Below are 15,397 nucleotides of genomic sequence, written 5' to 3' on the forward strand. Positions count from 1 at the left end.
TGTCTTCGGTTCAGGTCGTGATCCCAGGGTGCTGGGATTGAGCCCTGCATCAGGCTCCCTGCTCCGTGGGAAGCCTGCGTCTCCCTCTCCCACTCCCTCTGCTTGTGTTCCCTCTCTCGCTGTGTCTCTCTCTGTCAAATAAATAAATAAAATCTTAAAAAACAAAAACAAAAAAACCTTCAAGATACAAGAGATGAGGAAGATACAAAAAAAATCCAGAAATAAAAGTAACTTGCCTGGGGTCACTAGGGCATCCCCACCATGCCTGATCTACTGAAGCTAGGTGCCATTCAGAACTGTAGGTAGAGTATAAGCAATGTGACCAAAAGCATGGGAGGAGAAATGGGGGAACCCATTATTACTCAAGAGTAAAGGTCTATGAGAGTCTAAAAGTTCCACCGTATGATTCATTAGCAGAGCTACAGGCCTAGAGCTTCTGGCTTGAGGATGTAGTGAGGGTGCCCCGATTTTATTCCCCTCACCCCCCTGAGCAGTTCTTCTATAGAATAACAATTTAATTTTGTTGTCATTGTTTTCCTCTTTTTATCTGTTTGTTAAGTAACCACCTAAAAGTCATTTTCTGAAAACATCAGACAGAATCGACTGACATCCTGGTTGGGAAACGAAAGCAGGCAGAATCAACCCAATACATTCGTTTATAGACTCGAGGGCCTGGAGAGCTAAAGACAATGTAAAAATCACCAACAGGATCCAGTTCCATCTCCAGGGTGGAGGTCATGAGTTGTAACTGATCTTTTCATTTAAGGTGCTCCTTGTTTGGGGTAACAAGAGCTCTCCTGGGTCAATTAGCACTAGCGTCATTTTTAAGTTGAGGAAACAGTTACAAGTTAAAAGGGATGGCAGGCCGGTCTTTCTGTTCCTGCTGGTCCCCACAGGCTGGCCTTACCTGTGTTCGCGTGGCTTACAATCCGCGCCTGGTAGAGGCTGTGCAGTACCATCCAGGCTAGCGTGTCTTTTTCCCGGTGCTGAACAGCAATGCTGAGGATATCCATCAAACCCATCAAGGGGAATCGTCCTTGAGAGACCAAGTACAGTCTGACAAAGGCAGCCTTTTCTATGCTGCTCTGCAAAAAAGCAAATTGTTCGGTTACTATTAAATTAGCTGAAGTCATTATAAAACCTTGGGGCAAGGGCAAAACAGAAAGGGTGAGTTGAAAGTTGATTAAATGCTAAAACTGTTCATTTCCTGTAGCATGTGACCAATATGCCTGTGTGCTATATTTTAAAATGTACATACAGATAGAGGGTTATAATGTCACCTTCCGTTCTCTCCTAAAAACCATCAGTGATTTCAGGGGCTAACTGGTGATGATATTTTGTACAAACACACAAATAATAATAATGATGATGATGATGATGATGATAACTAAAAAACACAGTACTTATGTACCAGGCACCATTCTAAGCACTTAACATGTATTAATTCGGCAGTTCACAAGGTGCGGTACACAGACCTCCGAGGAACCCCAAGACCCTTTTAGAGGGTCTGTGAGGTCAAGCTATATTCACAATAGCATAAAAACCACAGTAAGAGTCACTGTATTTTTCACAGCTACTTGCAATTTTTTTAAAATGACTTTTATTTAAAATACCCTTATAAACAATAAAAGTTATTAGTTTCATTAAACCTTCACCCTCGAGTACACATCTTTTTAACAGCAGGGATGATAAAATGGCAAGCATGCATAAGGGACTTCTGCTGCAGAGCCAAGTATTACAGTTGTCCCGAGGAAAAACACTCGTAAGTCTGGGCTGTGAGCTGAAATAGCCACTTTTTATGGAACACCATTTAGTTGGAAGGATGATTGATAGACAAACAATGGTTATTCAAACTGAGTATTTGACAGATTTTTTTTTTTAAAACTAGAAGAAAGTGAGACTGTCACTTCAAGGAAATACTTGACAGTATTTGTTGCCAATGATAAAATCTGAGCTTTCAAGCGAAAAATTAGACTTTTGGAAAATTTGTATTTGCTACTATGAGTTGGCAGCTTCCCAATACATAAAAGACTTCTCTGATGATTTTAACAAATGTGGTGTTTTGCATTGTATAATGAAATGCATCAACATTTGGAAGATTTTCAAAAGTCAGTGATTTGGTATTTTCCAAATGATTTTGTGATATCATACCCAGAGCGCAAGTTGGACCAATGGATTTTAATACAACAGACTATGTGAAGTTCACTGATAGGGACTCAGGCTGCACATACTGCAACTACTCTGAAGGAAGCACCATTTGTTGAGTTCTGTTGCAACATCAAAAAAAAAAATTTAAAAAAAAATATCCATAATTATCTGAAACTATCAACACACTCTTCCCTTTTCTACGGACATACTTGTATGAGGCTGGATCTTCCCCACATACTTCACCAAAATAACATCACAGCAGACTGACTGAAGCAGCAGCTCTGAGAATCCAACATTAAAGAGATTTCCATTAAGCCAGACATTAAAGAGATTTGCAAAAATGGAAAACAATGCCACTTTTTTCACTATTTAGTTTTCAAAGATTTTTCTTCTTTGTGTTAAGATGCAATGGGTTTATTACTACTTTTAAGTAAATATTTTTAAAATTTTCCAGTTTCAATTTCTAATATGGTAAATACTGAAAGATATGACCCATTTAAATTAAAGTCTTTTGGAACCCTCAACAATTTTTAAGACACAAAGTAGTCCTGAAACCAGAAAGTGTGAGAAGCCCTGTATGCACCACTGAATTTTCACACCAGCCTATGCAGATTACTACCACCATCCTTTGTAGATGACAGTCGGAAGTACAGAGGTTAAGTAACTTGCTTAAGGTCACATGGCTCAAGGTGGCAGATTTTAAGAACTGAAACTCAGGGAGTATGAGCCCTTCACTACCTTATTCTCTCTAGAAAAGACTCAGTAAAACGCACTAACTCTTTTGGGGACATAAGAACACTCTTCAGTAAGTTCTAGCGAAAATGTTCTAAACTGGTACTTTAAGAACCCAGGTGAGTAACACAGCAACCTTCAGCCACAGGTACCACGAAGGAAATTATATACAATACTGCCAACTATATTACATGAATATAATAATAATAATAGGATATAATAAGTTACATGAATGTGATCATTAGGATAATAAATAATTACTGAGTACTAGCCTTATGTCAGGTACTTTTCCAAGAACTTAACATGGATTAAGTCATTGTAACTCTCAAAACAACTCTGGCGGCAGGTGCTAATATCTCCCTTTTACAGACAAGGAAACTGAGGCAGAGAGAGATTATGAAATGTAACCAGGGTCACATTACTAGTAAATTACAGAGCTGGGTTTCAAACCCCAGCAGTGAGGCTCTGCAGTCCGTTCTCTTAAGCATTTCCTTAGACTGCTTGTCTTTGCTTAAAACAAACTAATCTCCAAAATGCTGATATTCCAAATACTCTAATAGGGGTTCTCAAACCTCAGGATGCAGCACAATCACCTGGAGGGACTGTTAAAACACAGATCCTGGGCCCCACCTCTGACTCAATAGACCTGAAGTGGGACTCCAGAATTTTCATTCCTAATCAGTCACCATGCTTATGCTGCTGGTCCAGGGAACACATTTTGAGAATCACTGCTACACGATGCCGAAATCCAAGGATTCAACTGAATAGGCAAACCTGTCATCAAGTGAAATAAATGGTAAGAGGTCCACCAGCTGGGTGAGGGCTCACATTTCTGTAGACCTTTGCTATTATCTGGTATGTAGGGCTGCCATTTGTAGAAGTATGTCCATTGGGATATACTTATACTAAAAAACATCATTCACTATTTATAGGCAATTCAAATCTAACAAGACATGTATTATACTAGCTAAATGTGCAACTTTACTGGTATGTTACTCATTCATCCTTTGGGTGTGGATATAAGAAGTACTTGTTGGGACGCCTGGGTGGCTCAGTCGCTTAAGCGTCTGCCTTCGGCTCAGGTCATGATCCCAGGGTCCTGGGATGGAGCCCCACATCGGGCTCCCTGCTCAGTGGGAGTCTGCTTCTCCCTCTGCCTGCCGCTCCCCCTGCTTGTGTTCCCTCTCCGTCTCTGACAAATCAATAAAATCTTTAAAAAAAAGGGGGAGGGAGTACTTGTTAATTATCTTGTGTCTGGGCTAATAGTGTTTGTTTTTCAAATAGCCACTTTTCTTCATTACAAAAGGATAAGTACCAGGTGAAAGAAAATAAATTTAAGAACAAAACTATTTATTTATGCCTTCCATGCACCAGAAAGTTCTTCAGCCAGAATATTCCCATTCTTACAGATTTTGTATTGAAGATGTTGTCTTGTACTTATGTTTGCCCATAGGTGACACTAAAATGTTCCTGACAAAGTGGAATTAGGTTAAAAAGTTGTTCATCCATCTATCCATCCATACCACTAGCCTGAACAAGAGACCCCACAGTAACAGAGTTTCCTCAAATTATCCACTAACAAATATAAAGCAAAACTAGCTTCAGTCAAAAGGATACTGTAGTCACCTCTTCAATTGTAACCTCCACGTCAATAATGGAAATAAACATACAGATATGTTCTTACCTCAGTAATCTGGGCAACCCGATTGGCTTCATCATCTGTCATTTCTGAGAGGCATTTTGCTATACTGACATACAGCTCTAGATCATTTCTCTGGTAAAGAAAAATCACAAGCATGTCAAAATACAATGTAACATAACGGATATATTCTCAGTGTTCTGACGAATTATTAGCTTTACTTCTCTCCATGAACAGCAGCTATGAGATTGTAGTCAAACCAAAACCAAATACATTTTTAAAAAAACATCTTTCTGGGGCACCCGGCTGGCTCAGTAGGTAGAGTAGGCGACCCCTGATCTCAGGATCATGAGTTCAAGCCCCACGCTGGGCACAGAGCTTACTTAAAAACAAAACAAAAACCATCTTTCCTATTATTTTATTTGTTTGGCTGTACTTGTTTATTTGTGTGGCTGTACTTTTTTCCCCTCTTATCAGAATCCATCATTCCAAACAGATTCTTTTCATTTCTTTGTAAAACTACAATTCAGGAATCTGTTGGGGGAGGGGAAAGGCTAGGATTACATCACTTGATGTAAGTAAAATACTGGACAATGTGCCGAGAGAGTTTCCAGGTGTAACATGGAAGCATTTCTGAGCTTGTTTGTCTTCTGCATTTGAAAAAAGGCCCAAGAGCATATTTCCTGGTGTAGCATTGGTTAACCTGCATCTAAGCTTGCTCAAAACTTTGGTTCTAAATATTCAACCTCAATTTAGATCTTGGAAGCAAACCCATTCTTAGTGAAAAAATGTGGTTATTTCTTCCTAGCCTACGCACCACAATCTTAAAACATACACCTCCCTGCTTTGCCAAAAGGGCTTCCAAAAATCCCAAACATAAATTGTCAGGAATGTAAATATTTTTGTTCCTCACCCGAATCTTATTTGGCAGAAGGTCAAAAATTTTCCCAGTAGCTTCAGAGAGCAGACTCCAGAGGTGGTGGGTAGGGCTGGGCAGTTTCATGGCCTGACTCAGCCCCTGTAAGGCACTTGTGCATAACTCAGGATGCGGAAGTGGGGAGGCTGCTTTAAAAACTGCCACCATTACGTTTTCAAAAAAGCCCAGGATCTGTTCATCAGAGACATGTTTTATCCACAGAGGTGTAGACACCAGGAGGTATTTCTTGATATTCAACTGGAAGCAAAGCAAAAGAGGTCAGAAACAGGCAAGTCTGGGTCCGCAGGGCTCAAAACCTCGAGGTCATCACTGTGTTTGAGGGTAGAATGAGAGAAGAAAGGTTCAAGTTATTTCCTTGCCCTTCATTTCCCCCAGCCTCATGGTCCAATGGGTCACCAATGCATGCAATGTTGGCTGCCGCTGCAGGGACTTGTGATTCAGGGTGACTCATGTGTATATACAGTAGCTGCCAATCCATCTGTGAACTACTCAGCTTAAGCTGTGGATCTTTTCAGGGAGGGGAATAATATGCTGCTTCTCAACGTACGTGACAGTTGCTATTCAGTCTTAAAAGGTCACATTCTCTGGCAAGAAAAAAAAATCCTGAAGATGAAAGGCTCATCTGCAGGAAATCGACTCACTGGAATATCTGATATTATTAATTTCTTCTTCTAGGAAGCATAAGGAAATCAAAAGAACTGGCACGCCAGGACCATTTCTGACCACAGAAGAGCAGCTGAACTTGTGGACATGACCGTGGCTTCCTGGAGGTCATGAGAGCTGAAAAGGGGCACGGTTCGAAATGGCTCTGTGCCAGACACATTGAGAGAGGAGGCTGCAAAAGTTCTTAGAAACATAAGTATGCTACTAAAGGAGCAGTGAGTCAAAAAGAAGTAGGTCTAAAAAAAATAAAACCCAACAAAGCCCAGTAAATTTCATAAAAATATCAGCGTGGTTGCATGAGTTAGCCGAACGGTTCATTGGAAAGAACATGCCATTCCTGATCTTTTTTGTATATGAGAAGGTACATAATTAAGAAAACGAATTCACAAACTTAATTTGTCCAATCACCTAGATAATAAGAAAAGTCCACAATCACGGACAAATGCAAAAAAAAAGTAACAGATCTAAAAGGGAGGTGTAAGGATAACTAAATTCTAGAAAGATTTTTGAGGTAAACGAAACAGGTTGTTCGAGGTATACCTGACTCAAAAGGAAGGAGGGGTTCATAGAACAGGGTCTTGGACACAGACTTTGGAGTCAGCCGGACTCACTCCTGTTTATTAGCAATATAAACTTTGTTTAACTGCAATGTGCCTCAGTTTATCAACCTGTAAAATGGAAACAAAAAAAAATCTACTTCTCAGAAGTGAAATAAGCCAGGCATGAAAGGAATCATATTGTATGATTCCTTTCTAAAGAATTTCTGAAGCTTATCTGGAATTGAAATTTATAGGAAAGTTCTCTAAAACAAGGAAAATTTATAGACAAAAAGCCAATCAGAGGTAGCCTGGGTCTGAGACTGGGAGTGGGGATTGTCTCCACATTGGCACAACGCAACTTTTTGGGGGTGATAGAAATATTACTGGTGATGGATGAAAATGTATAAATGTACTGAAACTCAACAAATTGTACACTTAACACAGCCATACTTTATGGAATATAAATTATAACTCAAGGTTGTAAAAAAAAAAATCAGAATTGAAGAGAGATTCAGTCTGATGTCTGAAAGTGCTCACTGAGTGCTTGTAAGTCGCAGGTACCTAAGCAAGTACTGGGTACTGGCAGCTAGATGGGAGGTGCTTGGAGCAGGCAGCTAATGATAATTGTTGACATAGAGGACACAGCCCTCAGTGATGTCCCCCTTCAATTAAAGAGCATCAGAATACGCAGCAGAGCTTGAAAGAAAAAAAAAAAAAACAGGATAGGAACTCAAGTTAAAAGACCAAGGAACTAGTATGAGAACTCTGCACTGTTCTCAAGGACTTTAATCTTCCTGAAGAGTAACAACAAGATTATTTCATTTATAATCAATTGGTAAACCTCTACGGAATCATGGAATGTGGGTGTTTTTCTTGGCGGGGGGGAGGTCCTAGCTTGCAATATATTCAAAATTATACAGTTTGCTAATTTTGCATTTTTATTTTTTTAAAGATTTTATTTATTTATTTGACAGAGAGAGACAGCGAGAGAGGGAACACAAGCAGGGGGAGTGGGAGAGGGAGAAGCAGGCTTCCTGCTGAGCAGGGAGCCTGACGTGGGGCTCGATCCCAGGACCCTGGGATCATGACCTGAGCCGAAGGCAGACGCTTAACGACTGAGCCACCCAGGCGCCCCTAATTTCGCATTTTTAAACAATCTTAGCCCATTCTTCCTACTTAGCCTTAGCCTATACCCTGGAAGGTGCTGGCTCCTTCTCTCTATCATAGATACTGGGCTAGGTCACTTCTTCCTCAGCGCTTTGCTCAAGCCAAACACCCTAGCAGAGATGTTCTACTCTCTTCACCTACCCCCTCCCATCTACATCCCCCCAGTGCCTCTAACCTGATGCCCAATAAACGCTACCAAGCCTTCAAGGCCCACCTCAATTGCTGCCTTTTCTATATGGATTTGCCGTTCTCTTAATACCTACTGAACCAATATAAGGTATATCATATAAATAAGCCTAGGTTTCAATAATTCCACAATTTTCTAGCTGTATGATCTGGAGAAAGAACTTTAATATCTCTGACCATCCTTTTCCTTTTTCGTAATCAACGGGAGCTGAAAGCATGAACACCGACAGCGAGGGCAGAGTTCTGAATCGCACAATCTCTCAATCTGCCGGACAGCTACTGCCAAGCCCCCAAGTTTTACAAAATCACATCTGCCCACTCTTGACTTTGAGAACATACTCCCAAATGAACATTCCTCTCCCCCAAAAGAACCATATCCGCCTGTTGCCCAACACCCTTGAAGGCTACATACACTGAGACCGTGGATCAGTGGTGGCATCACCCACAGTCCCAAGAGCGCAGCTGCATTCTGGGATGACTGCGCCTGTGTCACCATAATTTCAAGGCACAGTTGCTGTATCTCTTCTCCTGCAAGAGAAGAATATGGGTCATACAGCTGCTTCTTGGACTCGTTTTCAGGCTTCTGTATCTCAGATCAAAGCATCTGCTTGTGTGACTTCTCCTAGTAACAGAACTTGAGTGATCTTTCCACTGTGAAGCAAAGAATGTACCCACAGATAGCAGAGTGGTAAGTCTCAGAATTAGCAAGGGCCATGATCTAGCTCAGGAAATTTCTCTTAGGATGTCCTAAGAAATCTATAGAATCAAATACTTTCAAAAACTTGAGAAAATTCTGGATAAACTCTCTGTCTCTGTTTCCCGCCCACCCTGTGCATTCAGCACATAGAGAAATCTGTTTAGATCTGGAAGGACTTAAAAATGTAGCCACATTCTCTAGTGATCCAGTCTTTTTAGTAGCCTGATCCCCATCAGCAGGCGTATTTTCTCAACCAGACCTCTTCTTCTTTTTTCTAAGGATTTTTACTAAAACACAAACATTTTTAATACAGCACACAAAAACAGGGGAGGCTGAGGAGAACATACTTTTCAAACAAAATCTCCAGAAACGTGGTATGGTGACATCGTATCTTATACAGATATTAGGTTCAACTGAAAGCATTTAAGTGAAAAATTGTATATAGTCAAAATCATCTTTGAGCATCCTTTCAATTGCACATAAATTACAGTTTACAAATCTTTCTGTTTATCATATGTAAGTGAGCACCCAACTGTAAATAATAGAGCACTCACTGCAAATACACACACACACAGTAATATAGCACTGTTAAAAAACTGTTCTCCCCACTCTCTCTTTTTCTTTAGGTGGGGGGGCGGGCAAGTACATGGGATTAAATTTGCATATGCTAATTCCATAAAAGAGGCTGCTGTGGATGAATGAGAAATGGGCATTCCCTCTGTCTCTCATCACAAAGTATCTGTGGTAAACAGAATCACAGCCCTCAAAGATACCTACATCCTAATGCCTGGAACCTGTGAATATGTTATGTTACCTTGCTTGGCAAAGGAACTTCTCAGATGTGCTTAAGGTTAAGGACCACTGAGATGGGGAGATTATCCTGGATTATTCAAATGGACCCATTAATCACATGAATCTTTAATGTGGAAGACCTTTCCTGGTTGTAGAGAACCAGAAAGAAGACAGTGTGAGCTTTTGGCTCTCTGTTGCAGGCTTTGAAGATGAAGAAAGGGGGGGACACAAGCCAAGGAATGTGGGCAGCCTCTAGAAGCTGAAAAAGGGAAAGAAATGGATTCTCTCTGCCTTAGTCTGGTCAGGCTGCTCTAACAAAATATCCCAGACTGGGTGGTTTATAAACAACAGAAATTTGCTTCTCATCGTTCTGATAGCTGGAAGTCCAGGATCACGGTGCTGGCATGGTTGGGTTCTGCTGGAACCCTTCACCCAGCTGTAGACTGCCAACTCTGGCTGTGTCCTCACACTGTGGGAGGGGATAAGGAGCTCTCTGGGGCCTCTCTTATGAGGGCACCAGTCATTCCTGCGGCCTCCACACTCATGACCTAATCACCTCCCAAAGGTGATGCAATCACCCTAGGGATTAGGATTTCAACATAGGAATTTCGGGGGGACAAAAACACTTAGACCATAGCACTCCTCGGGGCATCTAGGAAAGGATGATGCTCTGCTGATACCTTGATCTTGGCCAAGAACCATGTTGGACTTCTGATCGACAGAACTGTAAGATGATAAATTTGCGTCGAGCAAATTCAAGCCACTAAATCTGTGGTAACTTGTTAGAGCAGCAATAGAAAACTAATACACCTTCCCACAGGGTACCTCCTTGAATCCTAGAGCTCTGACAATGCAGTTTGACGACCATCAAACCAGGCTTTCTGGGACCTGCACCACACAGGCAGCAACATGCACACTTCACTCAAGTACTGTTTTGATGAGTGCATCTGGTCTATGTCTTCAGACTTCCTCCTCCTTAGCCTCAGTGACCTAGAAGGTGACTCAGTGGAAGTAACCCAGCTGTTCCATCCCAGAAGACAAACCTCAAGATCCCAAAGGTCTATCCAGTCACCACCAACAGTGACCCAGAATCTATTTTTCTATTCAGGTCACATCCTAAAGGCAGAGTCTCAAGGCCGAAAAACACTTGGTATTTACCGAAGTTTAGCCTCATAAGTGGAGAGAGGAGCGCGGCCCAGTTCACAGGAGGATACTGGTGGCTTTCTCCAACCGTTGCAATGGGTTTCATCACAACTTTGAGAAGGGAAGGAGGCACAGATTCGGGACCTGCAACAGAAAGGAAATAAATTAATGAAACACCTTGGCAGCATCGTGAGAGGAAAATGCCAACTTTGCTTTTTTCCAGTTCCAAACGATTTGGGTAGCACACCTTCAACTGTGGTCAGGACTTCAAGTCTGTGCTCTCAACCTCAACCCCATCTGTTACAGAAGCTTGCTCCCTCTGTTCTTCTTTTTATTTGCCTCCACATTTCTACTTAACTGTCTTCCAACCTCTCCTACAGACACTTCATTCAACTCTCTAGGAACAGTAACTTAACTACATTATTGCCTCATTACTCTCCCTCCCTCCCTCCCTCCCTCCCTCCCTCCCTCCCTCCTCGATCCACTTCCAGAAAAGGAGATAATTACTGCCCACTCAGGCACAGTCCCTTCCAACGACCATCAAGTCCCTCAGTGCCTGTGGCCCCCAGTGGTCATACTCTGTACCATGGGATTCAGCACCTGCCCTCTGCAGCCTGGGCCGTGGCTGACCGCTCCAGGGGTGAGTACCAATGGTGCAGCTAATCCACAGGCTAATAGCTATCTATAATGTACGACTACGGCTTTAACATAATCTTTCTTTTTTTTCCCCCAGGAGGGAGCTAATTTGAAATGGAAATGATGAGACGCTGGAGCAATTGAGTGGAGCCATAAGGTCAGGGTTTGAGAAGCCACTGAGGGCCATGTAAAAGTGAAGTTCAAAGGGAGCCAAAAATGATGTGTAAAAAAGTAAAACAGCAAGGAGAAGCAAAAGAGCTGGATCAACATACGTGGCAGAAGGGAAATCAGCATCAGCAGAAAGAGCAACAGACTCAAGAAAAGCATCAGTAGGAAAAGGAAAAGCAGGGGCAGGACCAGCAGATAAGCAGCAGAATCAGCAGACACTAAATGAGGAGGAAGCAAAAGTGGGGCGGAGTCTGCAAAAGGAGTAACAGCTGCAGAAAGGACAAGTGTAAGAGAAGAAGAAGCTGAGACAGAAGAGGCAGCATGATCAGCAGGCACTGAACAAGGGGAAGCTGAGGTCGGGACAGAATCTGAAAAGGGAACAGCAGCTGCAGAAAGGAGAAGCACAAAGGGAGAAGCTGAGGCAGAAGAGGCAGCAGAATCAGCAGGGACTGAACAAGGGGGAAGCTGAGGTGGGGACAGAATCTGAAAAGGGAACAGCAGCTGCAGAAAGGAGAAGCACAAAGGGAGAAGCTGAGGCAGAAGAGGCAGCAGAATCAGCAGGGACTGAACAAGGGGGAAGCTGAGGTGGGGACAGAATCGGGAAAAGGAACAGCAGCTGCAGAAAGGAGAAGCACAAAGGGAGAGGCTGAGACAGAAGAGGCAGCATGATCAGCAGGCACTGAACAAGGGGAAGCTGAGGTCGGGACAGAATCTGAAAAGGGAACAGAAGCTGCAGAAAGGAGAAGCACAAAGGGAGAAGCTGAGACAGAAGAGGCAGCAGGGACTGAACAAGGGGGAAGCTGAGGTGGGGAGAGAATCTGAAAAGGGAACAGCAGCTGCAGAAAGGAGAAGCACAAAGGGAGAAGCTGAGACAGAAGAGGCAGCAGAATCAGCAGGGACTGAACAAGGGGGAAGCTGAGGTGGGGACAGAATCGGGAAAAGAAACAGCAGCTGCAGAAAGGAGAAGCACAAAGGGAGAAGCTGAGACAGAAGAGGCAGCAGAATCAGCAGGGACTGAACAAGGGGGAAGCTGAGGTGGGGACAGAATCGGGAAAAGGAACAGCAGCTGCAGAAAGGAGAAGCACAAAAGGAGAAGCTGAGGCAGAAGAGGCAGCAGGCACTGAACAAGGGGGAAGCTGAGGTCGGGACAGAATCTGGAAAAGGAACAGCAGCTGCAGAAAGGAGAAGCACAAAGGGAGAAGCTGAGGCAGAAGAGGCAGCAGGGACTGAACAAGGGGGAAGCTGAGGTTGGGACAGAATCTGAAAACGGAACAGCAGCTGCAGAAAGGAGAAGCACAGGAAAAGGGAGAAGCTGAGGCAGAATGGCAACACGATCAGCAGGCACTGAACAGAGGGAAGCTGAGGTCAGGACAGAATCTGGAAAAGGAACAGCAGCTGCAGAAAGGAGAAGCACAGGAAAAGGGAGAAGCTGAGGCAGAAGAGGCAGCAAAATGAGCAGGCACTGAACAGAGGGAAGCTGAGGTGGGGGCAGAATCTGGAAAAGGACAAACACTGCAGAAAGGAGAAGCACAGGAGAAGAAGAAGCTGAGGCAGAAAAGCCAGCAGAAGCCAGGGAAGCAGAAGTTGGGGCAGTCTGCAAAAGGACAAACAGTTGCAGAAAGGAGAAGCATAGGGAAAGAGGAGAAGCAGAGGTTAAATCAGCAGAAGAGTAGCAGAATCAGCAAATGCTGCATATGGAGAAGGAGAAGCAGGGGTAGAGTTTTTCTAGAGATGATACACAAAGGACCAATAATAATTTGAAAAGATGCTCAACATCACTAGTCAGTAGAGAAATGCAAATCAAACAATAATGAGATAATTCCTCACATCCATTAGGACAGCTACTATTCTTTTAAAAAGGAAAGAAAAAGAAAATAAATAACAAGTGTTGGTAAAGATGTGGAGAAACTGCAACCCTTGTGTACTGTTGGTGGGATTATAAAATGGTAGAACTGCTATGGAAAAAAATGGTATGATGGCTCCTCAAAAAACTAAAATAGAACTACCATATGACCCAGAAATCCCATTCCTGAGCATATATTCAAAAAAATTGAAAGCAGAATCTTGAAGAGATGTTTGTACACCACTGTTCACAGCAGTACTATTCACAATGGCCAAGAAGGAGAAGCAACCCAAACATCAATCAATAGATAGGGATATTTCATATGTATATGAAATATACATATGAAATAGTATTCAACATTAAAAGGAAAGGAAATCCTGTCATATGCTACAACATAAATGAATCTTGAAGACACTATGCTGAGTGAAATAATACAGTCACAACAAGACATACTTTGTTGTATACCTATTTATATCAGGTATTTAAGTAGTCAAATTAACAGAAAACAGAATGATGGCTGCCAGGGGTAATGGGGTGGGAGAAAGGGTAGGCATTATGTAATGGGTAGAGTTTCAGTTTTGCATGATGAAAAACATCTGGAGATCGGTTTTACAACAATGTGAATATATGTAACACTACTGAATCATATACTTAAAAATGGTTAAGATGGTAAATTTTATGTTGTGTTTTTTTACAATTAAAAAAATTAAAAAAAAAAAAAGGAATGACTTCTGGTTTCCAGTTCTGCAGGTAATAGCTCGAAAGTCGCCACTCTGTCCTAATAACAAGTGAAAAGCTGAATAGACTAAAAAAATCAACAATTCTTGGTTCTGCAACAGAGGGAAGAACACAAGGCAATTTGCTGCCCTGATCACTGGAGGAACAGACAGATGAATAGAGGGTGTAATGGTTTACCAGAGCAGAGACTCGTGAGCAGAACACACTGCAGGAACCAGTGCTGGGATAGGAGAACCTGAACTATAATGATGAAATGCCAGAGGCTCTGTGTAAATAACTTCTATGCCCACAAGTCTGACGACATAAATGAAACGGACTAATCTTTTGAAAGACACAATCTGCCAAAACTCAAGAAGAAAAAGACAATCTGTATAGGCCTGTATCTACTTAAAAACAGAATTAACAGGGGCAACTGGGTGGCTCCATCGGTTAATCTCACTTGATTTCGGAGCAGGCCATGATCTCAAGGTCATGAGATTGAGCCCCCTGTCAGGCTCCATGCCGAGCATGGAGTGTGCTTAATTTCTCCCTCCCCCTCTCCCTTGGCCCCTCTCCTCCCTGATCATGCGCTCTCTCTCTCAAAAAAAAAGTCCTATGCAATAAGGTAAGAAAAGGAAATAAAAGTCATACTGATTGGGAAGGAAGATGAAAATAACTAAAATCAGAAATAAAAGTGAAGACATTTCTACCAAAAGATTTGTATCTGTAAGGACAGATACGAAAAGGGTTATGACAGAAAACTCTGAGAAAACACGTACCAACAAATTAGATAATCTAGGTGAAATGAACAAAATCCCAGAAACACACAAGTAACTCAAACTAAGTCAAGAATAAACAGAAAATACAAACAGTCCTATGACAAGGAAAGAGATTGAAACAAAAACCTCCCAACAAAGAAAAGTCCAGGACCAGATGATTTCACTGGTGAATTCTATGAAACAGTTAAAGAAGAATTAATATCAATCCTCAATTTCGTCCCCTCAAAAAAAACAGAAGAGGAGGGAATATAGTTAATTCTTGAACAACATGGGGTTAGAGATGCTGACCCCCCTTGCAGTAAAAAATCTGCACATTACTTTTGACCCTCCCCCAAAACTTAATTACTAATAGCCTACTGTGGACTGAAAGCCTTACCAATAACATAAACAGTTGATTAATACATATTTTGTATGTTAAGCTACAGAAGAGAAAACAATGGAAAAGAGAAAATACACTTACAGTACTATACTGTATTTAATGGAAAAATTCGGCACATAAGTGGACGTGTGCATTTCAAACCTATGTTTTTCAAAGGTCAACTGTATAATTTAAATCATTCTTGAGACCAGCATTAACCTGATGTCAAAAGCAAAGACACCACAATTAAAAA

General features: G+C 42.0%; 1 protein-coding gene across 7 annotated transcripts in view; it reads right to left on the reverse strand.

Moving 5' to 3' along the window:
* FOCAD (focadhesin) overlaps positions 1–15,397 on the reverse strand; it is a 310,627-nt gene that overhangs the window by 15,758 nt on the left and 279,472 nt on the right. For all 7 annotated transcript variants that reach the window (XM_027615362.2, XM_027615363.2, XM_027615366.2 and 4 more), the window contains 5 exons: positions 10,659–10,787; positions 8,424–8,539; positions 5,433–5,693; positions 4,565–4,654; positions 908–1,085 (listed from right to left, as the gene is read on the reverse strand). In XM_027615362.2, coding sequence (XP_027471163.2) covers positions 908–1,085; positions 4,565–4,654; positions 5,433–5,693; positions 8,424–8,539; positions 10,659–10,787 — 774 coding nt within the window. The remainder of the gene's footprint in view (positions 1–907; positions 1,086–4,564; positions 4,655–5,432; positions 5,694–8,423; positions 8,540–10,658; positions 10,788–15,397) is intronic.

This window comes from Zalophus californianus, chromosome 13 (genome assembly GCF_009762305.2).
Source record: "Zalophus californianus isolate mZalCal1 chromosome 13, mZalCal1.pri.v2, whole genome shotgun sequence".
NCBI classification, from domain to species: domain Eukaryota; kingdom Metazoa; phylum Chordata; class Mammalia; order Carnivora; family Otariidae; genus Zalophus; species Zalophus californianus.